General features: G+C 31.3%; 4 protein-coding genes across 5 annotated transcripts in view; 2 read left to right on the top strand and 2 right to left on the bottom strand.

The window, feature by feature from the left end:
* Positions 1-240: 240 nt before the first annotated feature.
* On the bottom strand, positions 241-2,731 carry LOC134827667 (ras-related protein Rab-35-like). Its single transcript, XM_063840426.1, has 4 exons — positions 2,334-2,731; positions 1,529-1,703; positions 1,324-1,448; positions 241-1,248 (listed from the first exon to the last, which is right to left on the bottom strand). The coding sequence occupies exons 1-4, from the start codon at positions 2,383-2,385 to the stop codon at positions 989-991; spliced, it is 612 nt and encodes a 203-aa protein (XP_063696496.1). The 5' UTR covers positions 2,386-2,731; the 3' UTR covers positions 241-988.
* Positions 2,732-2,832: 101 nt separating this feature from the next.
* Positions 2,833-16,007, top strand: part of LOC134827668 (large ribosomal subunit protein P2-like) — a 131,751-nt gene continuing 118,576 nt past the window's right edge. Inside the window, exons 1-3 of one of the 2 annotated variants that reach the window (XM_063840427.1) lie at positions 2,835-2,962; positions 3,251-3,602; positions 3,783-3,908. In XM_063840427.1, the coding sequence (XP_063696497.1) occupies positions 3,252-3,587 (336 nt within the window). In that variant the 5' untranslated portion in view covers positions 2,835-2,962; position 3,251 and the 3' untranslated portion in view covers positions 3,588-3,602; positions 3,783-3,908. Of the gene's footprint in view, positions 2,963-3,250; positions 3,603-3,782; positions 3,909-16,007 lie in introns of those variants that run through there. The other variant, XM_063840428.1, reaches the window with a different exon arrangement.
* LOC134837955 (uncharacterized) lies at positions 3,911-4,891 on the bottom strand. The gene has a single exon (XM_063853351.1). The coding sequence runs from the start codon at positions 4,889-4,891 to the stop codon at positions 3,911-3,913; it is 981 nt and encodes a 326-aa protein (XP_063709421.1).
* On the top strand, positions 5,109-15,008 carry LOC134836729 (clathrin heavy chain). The gene is made up of 7 exons (XM_063851933.1): positions 5,109-5,270; positions 8,732-8,939; positions 9,015-13,316; positions 13,719-13,885; positions 13,952-14,038; positions 14,104-14,496; positions 14,760-15,008. Exons 1-6 carry the CDS (start codon positions 5,226-5,228, stop codon positions 14,317-14,319), a joined length of 5,025 nt encoding a protein of 1,674 aa, XP_063708003.1. The 5' UTR covers positions 5,109-5,225; the 3' UTR covers positions 14,320-14,496; positions 14,760-15,008.

Genomic DNA, 16,007 nt, shown 5'->3' with positions numbered 1-16,007 from the left:
CATAATTTTTACAAACTACCTATGATTATAATACACCTATAAAATATATTTATTTTTATATAATATATTAAATATTTTTCTTAAATAAAATTAAAACAAGCTTATTATTTTCATCCATTGAATATCTTATGCATTTTCTTTTTTGATCAACAATCAGAAAGTTTCATTTGGTTCACGAAGATGAATTCAACTTTGAATTAGATAATAACAAAATAGGAATGAAATATATTTCAAAAGGCAAAATAGTTGTCAGTGTATATCATATATTTGGCGCAAAATAGAAAAAATAGACTTTAATTTGATAAAAATTTAAATATATTGAATATCAAGTTAATATAATTTGAACTGATGTAACAATTAATTGCGAACAAAAAAACTTACTTATTAAAAGCATTTAGTTTAAATTTAAAAAAAATGATAAGAAAAAAAAGAAACTGTCTATTAATAAAATGTTTAAGAAAAAAAAAATTGACACCCGTGCCATAAAAATCTATTTTTTTCATATTTCTGATAACTTTTTTTTTATCCGTATTGGTATTCTAAAATGTTTTATTTCAGTGTGCCATAATAGTAATAATAGAAATTGTTGTCAAAAATTATCAATCTTATCGTTTACTGTTTCATGTGAAACATAATAGATAGTAAACACTTTTTTTCAAATTTTGTTTCTTTTAAAAGCACTATGATTAGTTTGCTGTTTACAATTTATGACAATGATTCCTTATAGTTTTGTTCTAATGCTGTTTCAATTATAATTATTTTTTATTTTTTAATTTAATTTTATATAATAATAATGGTATAAAACTTCTTTCTTGAAATATCATCACTTAATGCTATTTCTAAATCGTGACATGGCTTTATTTTCACTTTTATCGAATATTTTACTTTAATACAAACAAAATGATAACTATCCTTTTTGTAAAAGACAGACGATAAACTGTTTCGTTATATTTAAAATTATACTAAAATAATATTTAATGTGTGTACCCTAACAGCATTTACTACCTTTCTTTTTATTACTACCTTTCCCTAACTGTACAACGTCATTCTTGTCATTGGCATTTTGCAGCCTCTGTTGTTGTTTTTTGTGTTTCAGCACCAACTCCGTGATTGCATAAAACATTTTTTCCACATTTTTATTATCTTTGGCTGAAGTCTCAAATAACTGGATATCCATTTGGTTGGCAAAACGTTGAGCATCTTCCGTTATTACAACTTTACGAGCGGGATCGTCATCTTTATTTCCAACTAAATACACGTTCATTCAATGTCAATTATTAAACATATAACAATTTAATTCATTCAAAAGGCATGCAGTCTTACCTAATATTTTATTTACAACTTCACAGTTGGATTCAATTTCCTGCAACCATCGTTTTACATTTGCGAAAGAATCACCATTTGTGACGTCATATACAACAATTACGCCGTGTGTGCCACGGTAGTATCTGCAAAGCGATTTGTAAATGTGCACAAATATTAACATATTGTATTTTGAATTAATTGACAAAGAAAAAAAATGACTCACGTGTTCGTTATCGTTCTGAAACGTTCTTGACCAGCAGTATCCCAGATTTGTAATTTGACACGTTCGCCATCGATTACGACCGTTCGAATCTTAAAGTCAACGCCTATTGTTGTAATGTATGTTCCTGTGAATGTGTTGTCACTAAACCTAAGTAAGAGGGATGATTTTCCGACACCTTATATGAGAAAAAAAAAAATCAAAACTTATTTTAACAATATTAGAATTATTACTTTTAAGCAAATTGCTTTAACATATGTAAATAAACCAAACACAAATGTAACGTACATCAGTTAAACTCAGTATTAAGTTTTGAATCTTACTCAGACGATTCATTAAAACAAACATTCATGGAGTTACAGCGAGAAAGAATCATACAATATAACGACGAGGCATCAGTGATGATGATAACCTTGTGCTCTGATATTCAATTGTTATTGCACTAAATTGCATTCCTTCAAGGATAGAGCTTGACGATATTTGTTTGTTCATACATGATTAAAATTTCACACAATACAATCGGACTGGATCTAATTATATATTAATGCTTATTTATTTTAAATCTATTCGACGACGACGACGACGACGGCTATTAGTATGTACACAAACGTCTCTCATCTGTGGATGATTGGAATGCATCGTCGTCGTGTATAACTAAATGTATTTTGATAGGGGTTAAATTAACATCACTCGAAAGCTCCCATTGTAAACAAAGAACATTTAAAAAGAACACTTGCACACTACACACTTGGGAAAAATTAAACAACAACAAATCCTTAAGCAGTTATGATTTTCTCAAGTTTCTTACCACTATCTCCGATGATTAGCAATTTGAAAAGATGATCATAATCACGAGCCATTTCAAAACAGTATTTTTTTTCGCACACTCTTATTGTTTGTATTGGAAAAATTCGCTTGTAACGTGTGCCGACTTTCCTTCTATTTATTATTACTGTAAATTTGTTTAGTAATACATAAAATATTTGTGCAATTTTGCCGTAAATACACACGAAGAAACTAAATATAATTAATTGCCACAAAAAGGGAGAATAAAAACGAATAGCTGGGCAGTTCCTATGGTTTCTGAACACAGAATTTTCAGATGTTACACACTCTTTTCAGGCATTTTTGATACATGCCATCTTTGCCTGTCCTCTTGTCTTCTGAATGCATCCAAAATTGGCTGATAAATTGGCTCAGGATTCGCCAAAATTCGCAAGAAAAAAAACACGGCAAAAAATAAATACAATTCAATCGCGTATTGACGGAGGCACGTTTCGTGAATTTCGCGAGGCAATCCACAGTTACTATTTCCGTAATGAGTTGGTCGAAAATGATCGTGCTCATGCCAAATTTCGTTCTCTTTTAAACAAGCTTTTGTGGAAACAACACCTTCTTTTTTGCGACTTACGATTTCGTGTCGAAAACTGACTTAAAGTAAGTAAAAATTATCTGAAAACATTCAATTGAGTTCCGATTATCTGAAACATATGGAGTTTCCGCGTGAAAAGTGTTATTTTGTCAGAAAAATACAAAAAATGATTTGCTTGTGGCCATGTGCTTTAGCGTGTACATTAGCGTGTATGATGAAATTATTCTTAACCATCTTTCGGATGATTCTTCCGTGATTTTAACTCAAATTTCTGAAAATGTCAATTTTCCGATAATGCAACGCGTGTTTTGCAGTATATTAATTGCCAATTCTTGTCTTTTTCTTTGTTTCAGAATGCGTTACGTAGCCGCATATTTACTTGCAACTTTGGGCGGAAATGCCGAACCATCTGCTGCTGATATCGAGAAAATCTTGGGATCTGTCGGTGTTGAATGGGACGGTGATCGTATTAAGAAAGTCGTTGCTGACTTGAAGGGCAAAGATCTCGAAGAATTAATCGCCCAAGGACGTGAAAAATTGTCCTCAATGCCCGTTGGAGGAGGCGCAGCTTCTGCTCCAGTTGCTGGAGGCGCTGCTCCTGCTTCTGCAGCTGCTGAGAAGAAAGAAGAAGCCAAGAAGGAAGAATCTGAAGAAGAAGATGATGACATGGGCTTCGCTCTCTTCGATTAAACATCTCCTCAAATGGTAAGCATTCAATAGAGTTTTTCCCGATTTACACACATGATGATTTCCTTTACATACCATCTTTCGGATGAACACTCTTGATTTTAACCTTTGTAAACTGACAATTCTCTATTCAATATTTAATTCAATATTTAATGAGGACATGTGTAATATTTGAAATTTTTTCATCCTCTATTACAGGTTACTTCATCAGGCATTTATCAAGGAATTTGGTACAACAATGGAAAATAACACACATTTCCAGACAGCACTTTTTATTTCTATGAAATATAAAGTTGACTTAAATAAAAGAATAGCCTAAAGAAATACTATTGTTTTTCTGTTGTTGAAAAATCATCTTCGAATTCATCCAAATAATCTTCATCTCTGAAATCGATATCCTCATCTCCTACATCTTCAAACTGTGCAGTTTCATAGGAATTTATGGAGTTTAATTTGAACCTTTTTCTGTCTGTTTTGTTAAAGTCTTTTGATTCTAGATACTTTTTGAACTTTGATCTCAACATTTCTTCAGCTTCGGCGGATTGCAGTTTGAGATTTTCAACATTTTGTCCTACATTAATGCATGAACTTTTTCCCTCGTACACTTCCCAAGCTGCTCTCACTTTGTCTTTTTCTCTACTGATTTTCTTCAAAATATCCGCTTGATTCAATCCAAAAACATTATGTTGCATTTCGGGTAAGGGATTTTCGTCAAGTTCTTCATCTTCAATTGCTTCGAGTGCTTTTATTTTCTTTACAACTTCGGGTGATAACGTGCTTCGCAATTCAAGATCTTCTCTTAGTCTGTCAGCCATCATAATTGGTTTGTGATCTTCTGGATAGTCGGCTATCTTCAGCAACTCTTCTACTTCATTCACACGTGTTGCTTTTTTATCCTTCACAAAGTTTATGAATGGAACAACGCCCATCACTCGAAGCTGCGATAATTCGTGTTTCAATAAACCCGCTGTTCTTTTCAAAGTTTTCTCTATTTCCATGTCGTTTTCTATTTTCCCGCTGGCAACCCACATCACGTTTACCATTTTGAAGTCTTGCGCAACCTTGACTTTAGTAATCTGAATGCCTTTACCCAATAACTCTTCTGATATGTCTCCTGTTGCCATTAAATCAGTGATATTTCGCATAAAGAGTTTTTCCAACATATTGATTCTCCGCAGTCCTTGTTTTGTAGGCTCTCGTTTCTTCGGAATGTTGGCTGTCGACAGAGCATGAATGGTTGATGAAGAATCGGTTGATTCATACCACACTTTCTTTTCCTTTTTTCCCATGAGCGAAAGTTTCTTCATCACTCTCGATATTTGATTCGATGACGTACCATAACTACAATTTTGCCATCGATATATCAGAGAAATATGACGATTTTTCAGGCAATTCATTTTTTTTTTGTTTTGATTCAAAATACTACTGTATTTCTCATGATCCTTCGAACGCAAATCTCAATAGGGTATCATGTGAGCGAAAAACAATACCCAAAGAGAGTTGTTTTTGTGTGGATAACCATATATAGGGCGTACGTCGATTTTTGTTAAGAGTCGAAAATTACATAAAAGTTAAATTCGTTCAAAACCCATTTCAATTAAAGTTCTGTGTTTTGTTTGTGCATGAAAAAATAAAGTGAAAATGTCGTCGCAACCATTGCCGATTCGTTTTCAGGAGCATCTTCAGGTAAAGATACTATAAAGTAGATTGAAAAAAATCATAGTGATGACGAGGCCAGATTTGAACATTTTCCATAGACACAGCGAAGCGGTCACTAATTTTGTCGGATAATGTAATTTTCACGAAAGGCATGAATTAAAACGCCTCAAAATCCGATGCGAATTTCGTTCAATGCAAAGAATTTCAATGTTTCAATGCAATTAGTGATAGTGAGAAGTGCAAAAAGGGCAATTTAAAAATTTGACGAAAGATTCAAGATGTCGGCTGCATATTGTACATGTTTGTGTATATGTGTTGGTGTGTGAGTTTGCAGCGAAACAACCTTGATCTGGAGGCTCTTTTTTCTGACAGAAAACTTTCTCCTCTTATTAAAGTGTACTAATTAAGAATACAAATTAAAACTCGCCTTGCCTAATATAATGAATTTTCCATATGTTATCATATGGTATATCTGTTTTAATTTAATTACACACATATTTACGAATAGATACGAATAATTCGGCCCCAAATTAGAGTTATGTGATACAGTAACTGCAAGTCCCTTGATGATTCAGATAGATAAACTTTTTTTTTTTATAAATCCAACCAATATCATAACGTTTATCTGTAAAAAAAAATAGACCAAATTTCTCCAAATAGCATACTTTTGAATGTGTGAGGGAATTTATTCAATTGTCTCTGTAGTGTTTTATATGTATTACTGACACTTGCGCAATCAACAGAACAATTTCTTCTATTCATAATTTTTCATGCCTCGACTGTGTTTGCTGCTCTGCTGATAAAAAATATGCTGTTATCATAAATTTTATTATTTAAAAAAAACTTCACACAATACATACTGACGTTTCATTCACAATAAGTAGTAATTGGATTGATATGATAATGTCTGCTTTAAGCTTTACATACGGCAATTGATGTAATGTGACACAGAATAAGATTTGAATCAAAATTCATATTTAGACAATATTCTCGAGAAAGATTTCTTTCAAATATATATTGAATGTATTTCGGATGTTTTCGCGATTGATCAGTTTTCGCGAATAATTTCGAGTCAACGACGATCGATTTTTTTTTTCTTTTTTGACCAATTAAAGTGTAGTATCCCAAAATCGATTTTTTATTCACATGTAGGACAACTATAAGTTAATTAGCTTTTAATCTACTTGTGTAGGTTAACAAAAATAATGTAGATTTAAAGCTTCGATAAAACTGATAAAATTGAGTGAAAGATGAATGAATATACAATAGTTTTTGCAGCAAAACTTGTTTTGAGAAACTAATCAAAACAAAAAGTATATTTGTTATTATGCAATATAATAAGTTTATTTTCTACAGGTATTCTGAAAGAGCTTCTTGTTTAGTATTTTTGTATAGAAAACTTATAAAATTGTTTAATTTTTATAATTATTTTTTGATATTGTTATTAAGTTAGTGTTTTGATTTATTGCTTGAAATTGAACAAAAATTACTTACGGAAATTTTATTTGAAAAATAGAAAAATGTAATTTTTATTTTGATATAAAAAAAGTAAATATCTGTAATTTTTATTTTATTTGATGACTTTTAAGCTTGACATTGAACAAAAGTTATGAAAATTGTCTTTGGATGTCTTTTAAATGGTTCTTGAATATTGAAAGATAAAAAATACATAAAAAATACGTAATTTTCATTTTATTTAGTAAAAAATACGTATTTTTTTTTTAAATACGTAAAAAATACGTAATTTTCATTTTGAAAGCATATTTGATTATTTTTAAGCTTGAAATTGAACAGAAATAATGAAAATTGTCTTTGGATGTCTTTTAAATGGTTCTTGAATATTGAAAGATAAAAAATACGTAAAAAATACGTAGTTTTCATTTTATTTAGTAAAAAATACGTAATTTTTTTTAAAATATGCTAAATAATATTTTATTTAGTAAAAATACGTAATTTTCATTTTGAAAGCATATTTGATTATTTTTAAGCTTGAAATTGAACAAAAGTTATGAAAATTGCCTTTGGATGTGTTTTAAATGGTTCTTAAAAGCTTTATTTTTGAATTTATAGATAAAAAATACGATTTTTTTTTTTAAATACGTAAAAATGCTTGAATATTGAAAGATAAAAAATACGTAAAAATACGTAGTTTTCATTTTATTTAGTAAAAAATACGAATTTTTTTTTAAATACGTAAAAATACATAATTTTCATTTTGAAAGCATATTTGATTATTTTTAAGCTTTTATTTAGTAAAAAATACGTAATTTTTTTTTAAATACGTATAAATACGTAAAAAATACGTAAAAATACGTAAAAAATACGTAATTTTCATTTTGAAACCATATTTGATAATTCTAAATGGTTCTTGAATATTCAAAGATAAAAAATACGTAAAAATACGTAGTTTTCATTTTATTTAGTAAAAAATACGAATTTTTTTTTTAAATACGTAAAAATACGTAATTTTCATTTTGAAAGCATATTTGATTATTTTTAAGCTTGAAATTGAACAAAAGTTATGAAAATTGCCTTTGGATGTGTTATAAATGGTTCTTAAGCTTGAATATTGAAAGATAAAAAATACGTAAATAATACGTAATTTTCATTTTGTGAGCTCATTTGATGATTCTTTGGATTAAAAGACATTAAATGGTTCTTGAATATTGAAAGATAAAAAATACGTAAAAAATACGTAGTTTTCATTTTATTTAGTAAAAAATACGTAATTTTTTTTTTAAATACGTAAAAATACGTAAAAAATACGTAATTTTCATTTTGAAAGCATATTTGATTATTTTTAAGCTTGAAATTGAACAATAGTTATGAAAATTGCCTTTGGATGTGTTTTAAATGGTTCTTAAGCTTGAATATTGAAAGATAAAAAATACGTAAAAAATACGTAATTTTCATTTTGTGAGCTCATTTGATGATTCTTAAGCTTGAAATTGAACAAAAGTAATGGAAAACTTCTTTGGATGTCTTTTAAATGGTTCTTGAATATAATAAATTGAACAAAAATTATGAAAATTGCCTTTGGATGTCTTTTCAATGGTTCTTAAGCTTGAATATTGAAAGATTAAAAATTTTAAAAAATACGTAATTTTCATTTTGAAAGCATATTTGATTATTTTTACGTAAAAAAATACGTAATTTTCATTTTGTGAGCTCATTTGATGATTCTTAAGCTTGAAATTAAACAAAAATTATGAAAATTGTCTTTGGATGTCTTTTAAATGGTTCTTAAGCTTGAATATTGAAAGATAAAAAATACGTAATTTTCATTTTGAGAGCTGTTTTGATGATCCTTAAGCTAATACATTTATGGATTGTTATTTGAGCATATTTGAAATGTCATCTCAAAGACATACGACGTGTGATGTGCTATCTACGCCGCAACAATAAACAATGTTTTTTTGTCTTAATTGTACGTTATTCTTTCTTTCTACACCCACTCATATCCGTTATTGTTTATTATATTTTTACAGCTCACAGCGATTGGTATCAATCAAACGTCAATAGCCTTCAGTAATTTGACGATGGAATCGGACAAGTTCATCTGTGTTCGAGAAAAAGTTGGAGAGACTGCACAAGTGGTCATTATTGATTTGAATGATGCCCAAAACCCCATTAGACGTCCTATTAGCGCGGATTCAGCGATTATGAATCCAGCAAGTAAAGTTATTGCGTTAAAAGGTAAATTGTTTTATTTGGTTTTATTTCAATTCAAGAAGATATTCGAAATATTTTTTTTCTTTGTTTTCGTTTAAGCTGGCAAAACTTTGCAAATTTTTAATATTGAGATGAAATCTAAAATGAAAGCGCATACAATGACCGAAGAAGTAGTATTCTGGAAATGGATTTCTCTAAATTCGCTTGCTTTGGTAACGGAAGGTGCCGTATATCACTGGTCCATGGAAGGCGACTCGTTGCCTGTAAAAATGTTTGATCGTCATTCTTCATTGAACAACTGTCAAATCATCAACTATCGCACGGATTTGAAACAACAATGGCTCCTTCTCGTAGGCATTACTGCGCAACAAAATCGCGTAGTTGGCGCAATGCAACTATATTCCGTCGAACGAAAAGTTTCGCAACCAATTGAGGGACATGCAGCTGCTTTTGCAACTTTTAAAATGGAAGGAAACCCTGAGCCATCGACGTTGTTTTGTTTTGCCGTTCGTACAGCGACGGGCGGAAAACTTCATATTATTGAAGTTGGAACACCGCCAACGGGCAATCAACCATTTACGAAGAAAGCAGTCGATTTGTTTTTCCCTCCGGAAGCACAAAATGACTTCCCTGTGGCAATGCAAGTATCTGAAAAATATGACACAATTTACTTGATCACAAAGTACGGTTATATTCATCTGTATGATATTGAATCAGCTACATGTATTTACATGAATCGCATTTCGGCTGATACGATTTTCGTAACTGCACCGCACGAAGCGAGCGGCGGAATTATTGGCGTAAATCGCAAAGGACAAGTTTTGTCCGTAACTGTTGACGAGGAGCAAATTATCAACTACATTAATGTCGGATTGCAAAATTCTGATTTGGCTCTTCGCATGGCAGTAAGAAACAATTTAGCAGGCGCAGAGGATTTGTTTGTGCGAAAATTCAATCAACTTTTCCAAAATGCACAATACGCTGAAGCCGCAAAAGTTGCAGCAATCGCTCCTAAAGGAATTCTTCGAACTCCACAGACTATTCAAAAATTCCAACAAGTTCAGCCTCCTCCAGGTTCAACATCGCCTCCTCTTTTACAATATTTCGGCATTCTCCTTGATCAAGGAAAGCTAAATAAATACGAATCTTTGGAGTTGTGTCGCCCTGTTTTGTTGCAAGGCAAAAAACAATTGGTCGAAAAGTGGGTAAAAGAAGAAAAACTCGAATGCTCTGAAGAATTGGGAGATCTTGTAAAACCATCAGATCTTAATCTTGCACTTTCCATTTATCTTCGTGCAAATATCCCCAATAAGGTAATTCAGTGCTTTGCCGAAACAGGTCAATTTCAAAAAATTGTCATGTATGCAAAGAAAGTCAACTATCAACCTGATTACATCTTCTTGTTGCGTCAATTGATGCGTACTAATCCTGATGCCGGATCAGGATTCGTCTCAATGCTTGTCGCTGATGAAGAGCCTTTGGCAGACATCAACCAAATTGTCGATATTTTCATGGAGCAAAATCTTGTACAACAATGTACTGCATTTTTGTTGGATGCATTGAAACACAATCGTCCAAACGAGGGCCCATTGCAAACACGTCTCTTGGAAATGAATTTACTTTCTGCTCCGCAAGTTGCTGATGCGATTCTAGGTAATGCTATGTTTACGCATTACGATCGTGCACACATTGCCCAATTATGCGAAAAAGCAGGTCTTTTGCAACGTGCTCTTGAGCATTACACTGATTTGTATGACATTAAACGTGCTGTCGTTCATACTCAATTATTATCGGGCGATTGGTTGGTTGGATTTTTTGGCACATTATCTGTCGAAGACTCTTTGGAATGCCTGAAAGCAATGTTGACTGCCAACATTCGTCAAAACTTGCAAATTTGTGTTCAAATCGCTACAAAATACCACGAACAATTGAGCACAAAGTCTCTCATTGATTTATTCGAATCCTTCAAATCATACGAAGGACTATTCTATTTCCTTGGATCTATTGTGAACTTTAGTCAGGACTCGGAAGTTCACTTTAAATATATTCAAGCTGCATGCAAAACGAATCAAATTAAGGAAGTCGAGAGAATTTGTCGTGAAAGTAACTGCTACAACGCAGAACGCGTCAAAAATTACTTGAAGGAAGCAAAATTGACGGATCAACTTCCTTTGATTATCGTTTGTGATCGTTTCGATTTCGTACATGATTTGGTCCTATATTTGTATCGCAACAACTTGCAAAAATACATTGAAATTTATGTGCAAAAAGTAAATCCATCTCGTTTGCCCGTTGTTGTTGGAGGATTATTGGATGTTGATTGTTCTGAAGATATCATTAAGAATTTGATTTTGGTTGTCAAAGGGCAATTTTCAACTGATGAGCTTGTCGAAGAAGTCGAAAAGCGAAATCGCTTAAAACTTCTTTTACCATGGCTTGAATCACGAGTACACGAAGGCTGTATTGAGCCAGCAACTCATAATGCTTTAGCTAAAATTTACATTGACTCAAATAACAATCCTGAGCGATTCCTCAAAGAAAATCAATTTTACGATAGTCGTGTTGTCGGTAAATATTGCGAAAAACGGGATCCTCATTTGGCATGTGTCGCCTATGAACGAGGACAATGCGATCGTGAATTAATTGCGGTTTGTAATGAAAACTCTTTGTTTAAATCAGAAGCCCGTTATTTGGTACGTCGCCGTGATCCTGATCTTTGGGCTGAAGTTTTGTTGGAATCTAATCCATACAAAAGACAATTGATAGATCAAGTTGTTCAAACTGCGTTGTCAGAAACTCAAGATCCAGATGACATTTCGACAACTGTGAAGGCATTCATGGCTGCTGATTTGCCTAATGAACTCATCGAGTTACTCGAGAAGATTGTTTTGGATTCTAGCGTATTCTCCGATCATCGTAACTTACAAAATCTGTTGATTTTGACAGCGATCAAAGCCGATAGAACTCGTGTTATGGACTACATCAATCGTTTGGATAACTATGATGCTCCCGATATTGCAAACATCGCAATTAGTAATCAATTGTATGAAGAAGCATTTGCAATTTTCCGCAAATTTGACGTAAACACATCAGCTATTCAGGTTTTAATTGAAAATGTCGAAAACCTTGAAAGAGCTAATGAGTTCGCAGAACGTTGCAATGAGCCTGCTGTATGGTCTCAACTTGCAAAAGCACAATTGCAACAAGGAAAAGTAAAGGAGGCTATTGACAGTTATATCAAAGCTGATGATCCATCGGCGTACATTGATGTTGTAGACGTCGCAAGCAAAAACGATTCTTGGGAAGATTTGGTACGTTATTTGCAAATGGCACGCAAAAAAGCTCGCGAAAGTTATATCGAAAGTGAATTGATTTACGCCTATGCACGAACGGGACGATTAGCTGATTTGGAGGAATTCGTTTCGGGACCCAATCACGCTGATATCCAAAAAATTGGTGATCGTTGTTTCAACGACAAAATGTATGAGGCAGCAAAGTTGTTATATAACAACGTTAGCAACTTTGCTCGCTTGGCTATCACATTGGTACACTTGAAGGAATTTCAAGGTGCTGTTGACGGTGCACGAAAAGCCAACAGCACTCGTACATGGAAAGAAGTATGTTTCGCCTGTGTTGATGCCCAAGAATTTCGATTGGCTCAAATGTGTGGTTTGCATATTGTTGTTCACGCCGATGAATTAGAAGATTTGATCAACTATTATCAAGATCGAGGTCATTTCGAAGAATTGATTGGATTATTGGAAGCTGCATTAGGTCTTGAACGTGCTCACATGGGAATGTTCACCGAATTAGCTATTCTATATTCAAAATACAAGCCAGCTAAGATGCGTGAACATTTGGAGTTATTTTGGTCTCGTGTCAATATTCCAAAAGTATTGAGAGCTGCTGAATCTGCGCATTTGTGGTCAGAACTTGTATTTTTGTATGACAAATATGAAGAGTATGATAATGCTGTTTTGGCAATGATGGCTCATCCAACGGAGGCATGGCGTGAAGGACATTTCAAAGATATAATCACAAAGGTGGCTAATATCGAGCTTTACTACAAATCAATACAGTTCTATCTTGACTATAAACCTCTTTTGTTGAATGATATGTTGCTCGTATTGGCGCCACGCATGGATCACACACGTGCAGTTAACTTTTTCACAAAAACAGGACATCTTCAACTTGTTAAACCTTATTTGCGTTCTGTACAAAGCTTGAATAACAAGGCAATCAATGAAGCACTTAATGGACTCCTTATTGATGAAGAAGATTATCAAGGTTTACGTACAAGTATCGATGCTTTCGATAATTTTGACAACATTGCATTGGCTCAAAAACTCGAGAAACACGAGTTAACTGAGTTTAGACGGATCGCAGCATATTTGTATAAAGGTAAACAAAAATATTTCATATTGAATATAAAATTAGGTGTTCGTTATGTTTATACATAAATGATAAGAATTCTAAAAAGCATTACCTATTATTATTTTTTATTAACATTTGTATATACCTACTTAATATTGATTTTGCCATCAGAAAACTGTTATTCCCATTTTTCAAAAATGTTTTGAAATTTTTTTGTTTAAATGCTTTTAACCGTTTTGACAATCGAACTTTATTTTTTTAAACATAAATTACATATTAGAAGTTGAAAACTTCATAGAAAAATTTTTAACAATTTTTAGAACATTTTATAAAAGATTGTACACATCATTTAAAAGTAAATATATATACCTACAAATTTGCCTTAAACAACTAATAAAATTATATTTATTCAATATAATTTATTTGTAGGAAATAATCGTTGGAAGCAAAGTGTCGAGCTATGTAAAAAGGATCGTCTTTTCAAAGATGCGATGGAATACGCAGCTGAATCACATCAAGGAGAAATTGCCGAAGAGCTTCTTGGATGGTTCCTTGAACGTAAAGCATTTGACTGCTTTGCTGCATGCTTATTCCAAGTAAGTTCAAAGTGTAATTTTTCGTATTCAAAAGTTGTTTAGCTATTTAACATTTGTTTTCTACAGTGCTATGATCTTCTAAGACCAGATGTGATTCTTGAGCTCGCGTGGAGACATAATATCATGGATTTCGCAATGCCGTATTTGATCCAAGTATGTTCAGAACGTTTTTTTCAATGTTCAATTACTTTTTTTATAATTATTTTCTCTCTCAACAGGTTACTCGTGAATACACATCAAAGGTAGATAAGTTAGAACAAGTAGAGCAAGAACGGCAAAAAGATACAGAAAACTCCGAAGTTAAGCCAATGATTATGCCGGAACCACAATTAATGTTGACAGCAGGCCCAGGCATGGGAATCCCTCCCCAATATATTCCCCAACAGCAATATGCGCCCGGCTATCAAATGCCTTATCAAGGATACGGAATGTAGGAGGTAGAATTACTCAACTACTTGATTTATATGCATAATTTAAGCAACAACAACCACAACAATAATATAGATAATGTTAATGCTATTAATATTGCTAACTATTACTATCAATATTTGACATCAATTGAAGCAACATCATCATCAAGTCCCACACAGCATTTAGTTAAATTACTTTCGGTAAGTATCAACGCAGCAAAAAATTTAATCAGTAATGTTATTCGTTTTTGAATTGTTCTTTAAGAGCTTTTCATAGATTATTTGCTTAGATTTTCGCATATAACTCCTGTCTAGTTGAGTTTTTAAGACGATAGATATTTTTATAGAAATAAAGTTTACCCATATTACTTTGACGTAGAGTGTTCATTATAAGAATCATTGTATTTTAAGTTCATTTTTTTAATTATTATTATTCTTTTACATTTTTTATTATGTTTTTTCAGATAAACTTATCAACATTAACATGGTACAAAATTCCATTGAAGGACTTTATTATGATTTATTTGACAGTTTGCATGCAATTAAGTTATGTTTAAAATAATAATTTACTTTGACTTTTTCTTACTGTTTCCTTATTTTCTTCATTATTTTTTATACGTATCAATTATAATTATAATATTCATCATTATAACTCTATATATTACAATATTAAACATTATAGTAGTTTAACACATAAAGAAATATTTTTCTTGCAAAATTATTGTAAATCTAAATAAAAAAAAAAATAAAAATAATTGTTATAAGGCAGGCGTATACCCGCAAAATAAATATTAGAATAAACATCTTGCAATTTTTACTTTATTTTTTGCTTTATCATCAATATTTGAGTTATTTCGATTGATGATGAATAATTACAACTGGCAGTATTTGTTATGAAATATTATTTAATTGTTTTAAAAATTCTTTTCACACAGATTCTCTAAGAGTCACTTCATATAAAATCTTATGAACAAAAACATTTTCTGGCATTCCTTTAATTTTATATTCGTTATTATTACGTTAAAGCATATACTATATATTCAATTAAATTTACATACAATTTATTATTATAATTATATGATATACTAACTTTTCAATGTTTGATGAAATATATTAGTTTTTAAGACATGTGCTATGTAACATGATATAAAAGAAATATAAAAGGGACATATATATTACAGGTAACGAACACTTTGAACCGAATAACAAAATAGCTTCACTATAAAATAAAAAAAAATCGAAAGCCCTTAGAGATAAATTTAAAATTTATTGAACATAAAATAATGCAAATAAACTATTAACTATAAATATGACATATAAATTTAATAAAAAATAGATACAAATATATTAAATAAAAATTTTCAAAATTAATTCTTGTTAAATAAAAAGCGCTAATGTAATTCAATTTTGGAAAAAATAACTTTTGTCGGTTATCAAATATATATTAAAATAAAAAAAATAGCAGAATTTGATTCCCTCACTGATTTGATACTGAAATTTGGTTCATTGTCAACAATATGTACGGTTAATTACACTTTTTAAACTGTTTAGTAATACCTATTATGAATATATTAATAATTCAAGATATGATCATAAAACTAACTAATGACAACACATAACAAAAATAAAAAAATTTAAACTACGTATATATAAATATATATATTATAAATGATAAAAAATTGAAACAAAAACTGATGAAATAAATAAATTGA

Source organism: Culicoides brevitarsis, chromosome 1, assembly GCF_036172545.1.
Source record: "Culicoides brevitarsis isolate CSIRO-B50_1 chromosome 1, AGI_CSIRO_Cbre_v1, whole genome shotgun sequence".
Lineage (NCBI taxonomy): Eukaryota > Metazoa > Arthropoda > Insecta > Diptera > Ceratopogonidae > Culicoides > Culicoides brevitarsis.
The sequence above is the reverse complement of the archived record's forward strand: the minus strand, read 5'-3'. Positions and strand labels throughout refer to the sequence as shown.

Bases quoted from the DNA above. Each gene is read 5' to 3' on its own strand.
- LOC134837955 (XM_063853351.1), bottom strand. From the start codon at position 4,891: ATGAAGAAACTTTCGCTCATGGGAAAAAAGGAAAAGAAAGTGTGGTAT.
- LOC134836729 (XM_063851933.1), top strand. From the start codon at position 5,226: ATGTCGTCGCAACCATTGCCGATTCGTTTTCAGGAGCATCTTCAG. The intron at 5,271-8,731 runs GTAAAGATACTA...ATATTTTTACAG, and splicing joins GTTTTCAGGAGCATCTTCAG to CTCACAGCGATTGGTATCAA. The intron at 13,886-13,951 runs GTAAGTTCAAAG...TGTTTTCTACAG, and splicing joins TTGCTGCATGCTTATTCCAA to TGCTATGATCTTCTAAGACC.
- LOC134827667 (XM_063840426.1), bottom strand. From the start codon at position 2,385: ATGGCTCGTGATTATGATCATCTTTTCAAATTGCTAATCATCGGAGAT. The intron at 1,704-2,333 runs GTAAGAAACTTG...TTCTCATATAAG, and splicing joins GCTAATCATCGGAGATAGTG to GTGTCGGAAAATCATCCCTC. The intron at 1,249-1,323 runs GTAAGACTGCAT...ACGTGTATTTAG, and splicing joins AGTTGTAAATAAAATATTAG to TTGGAAATAAAGATGACGAT.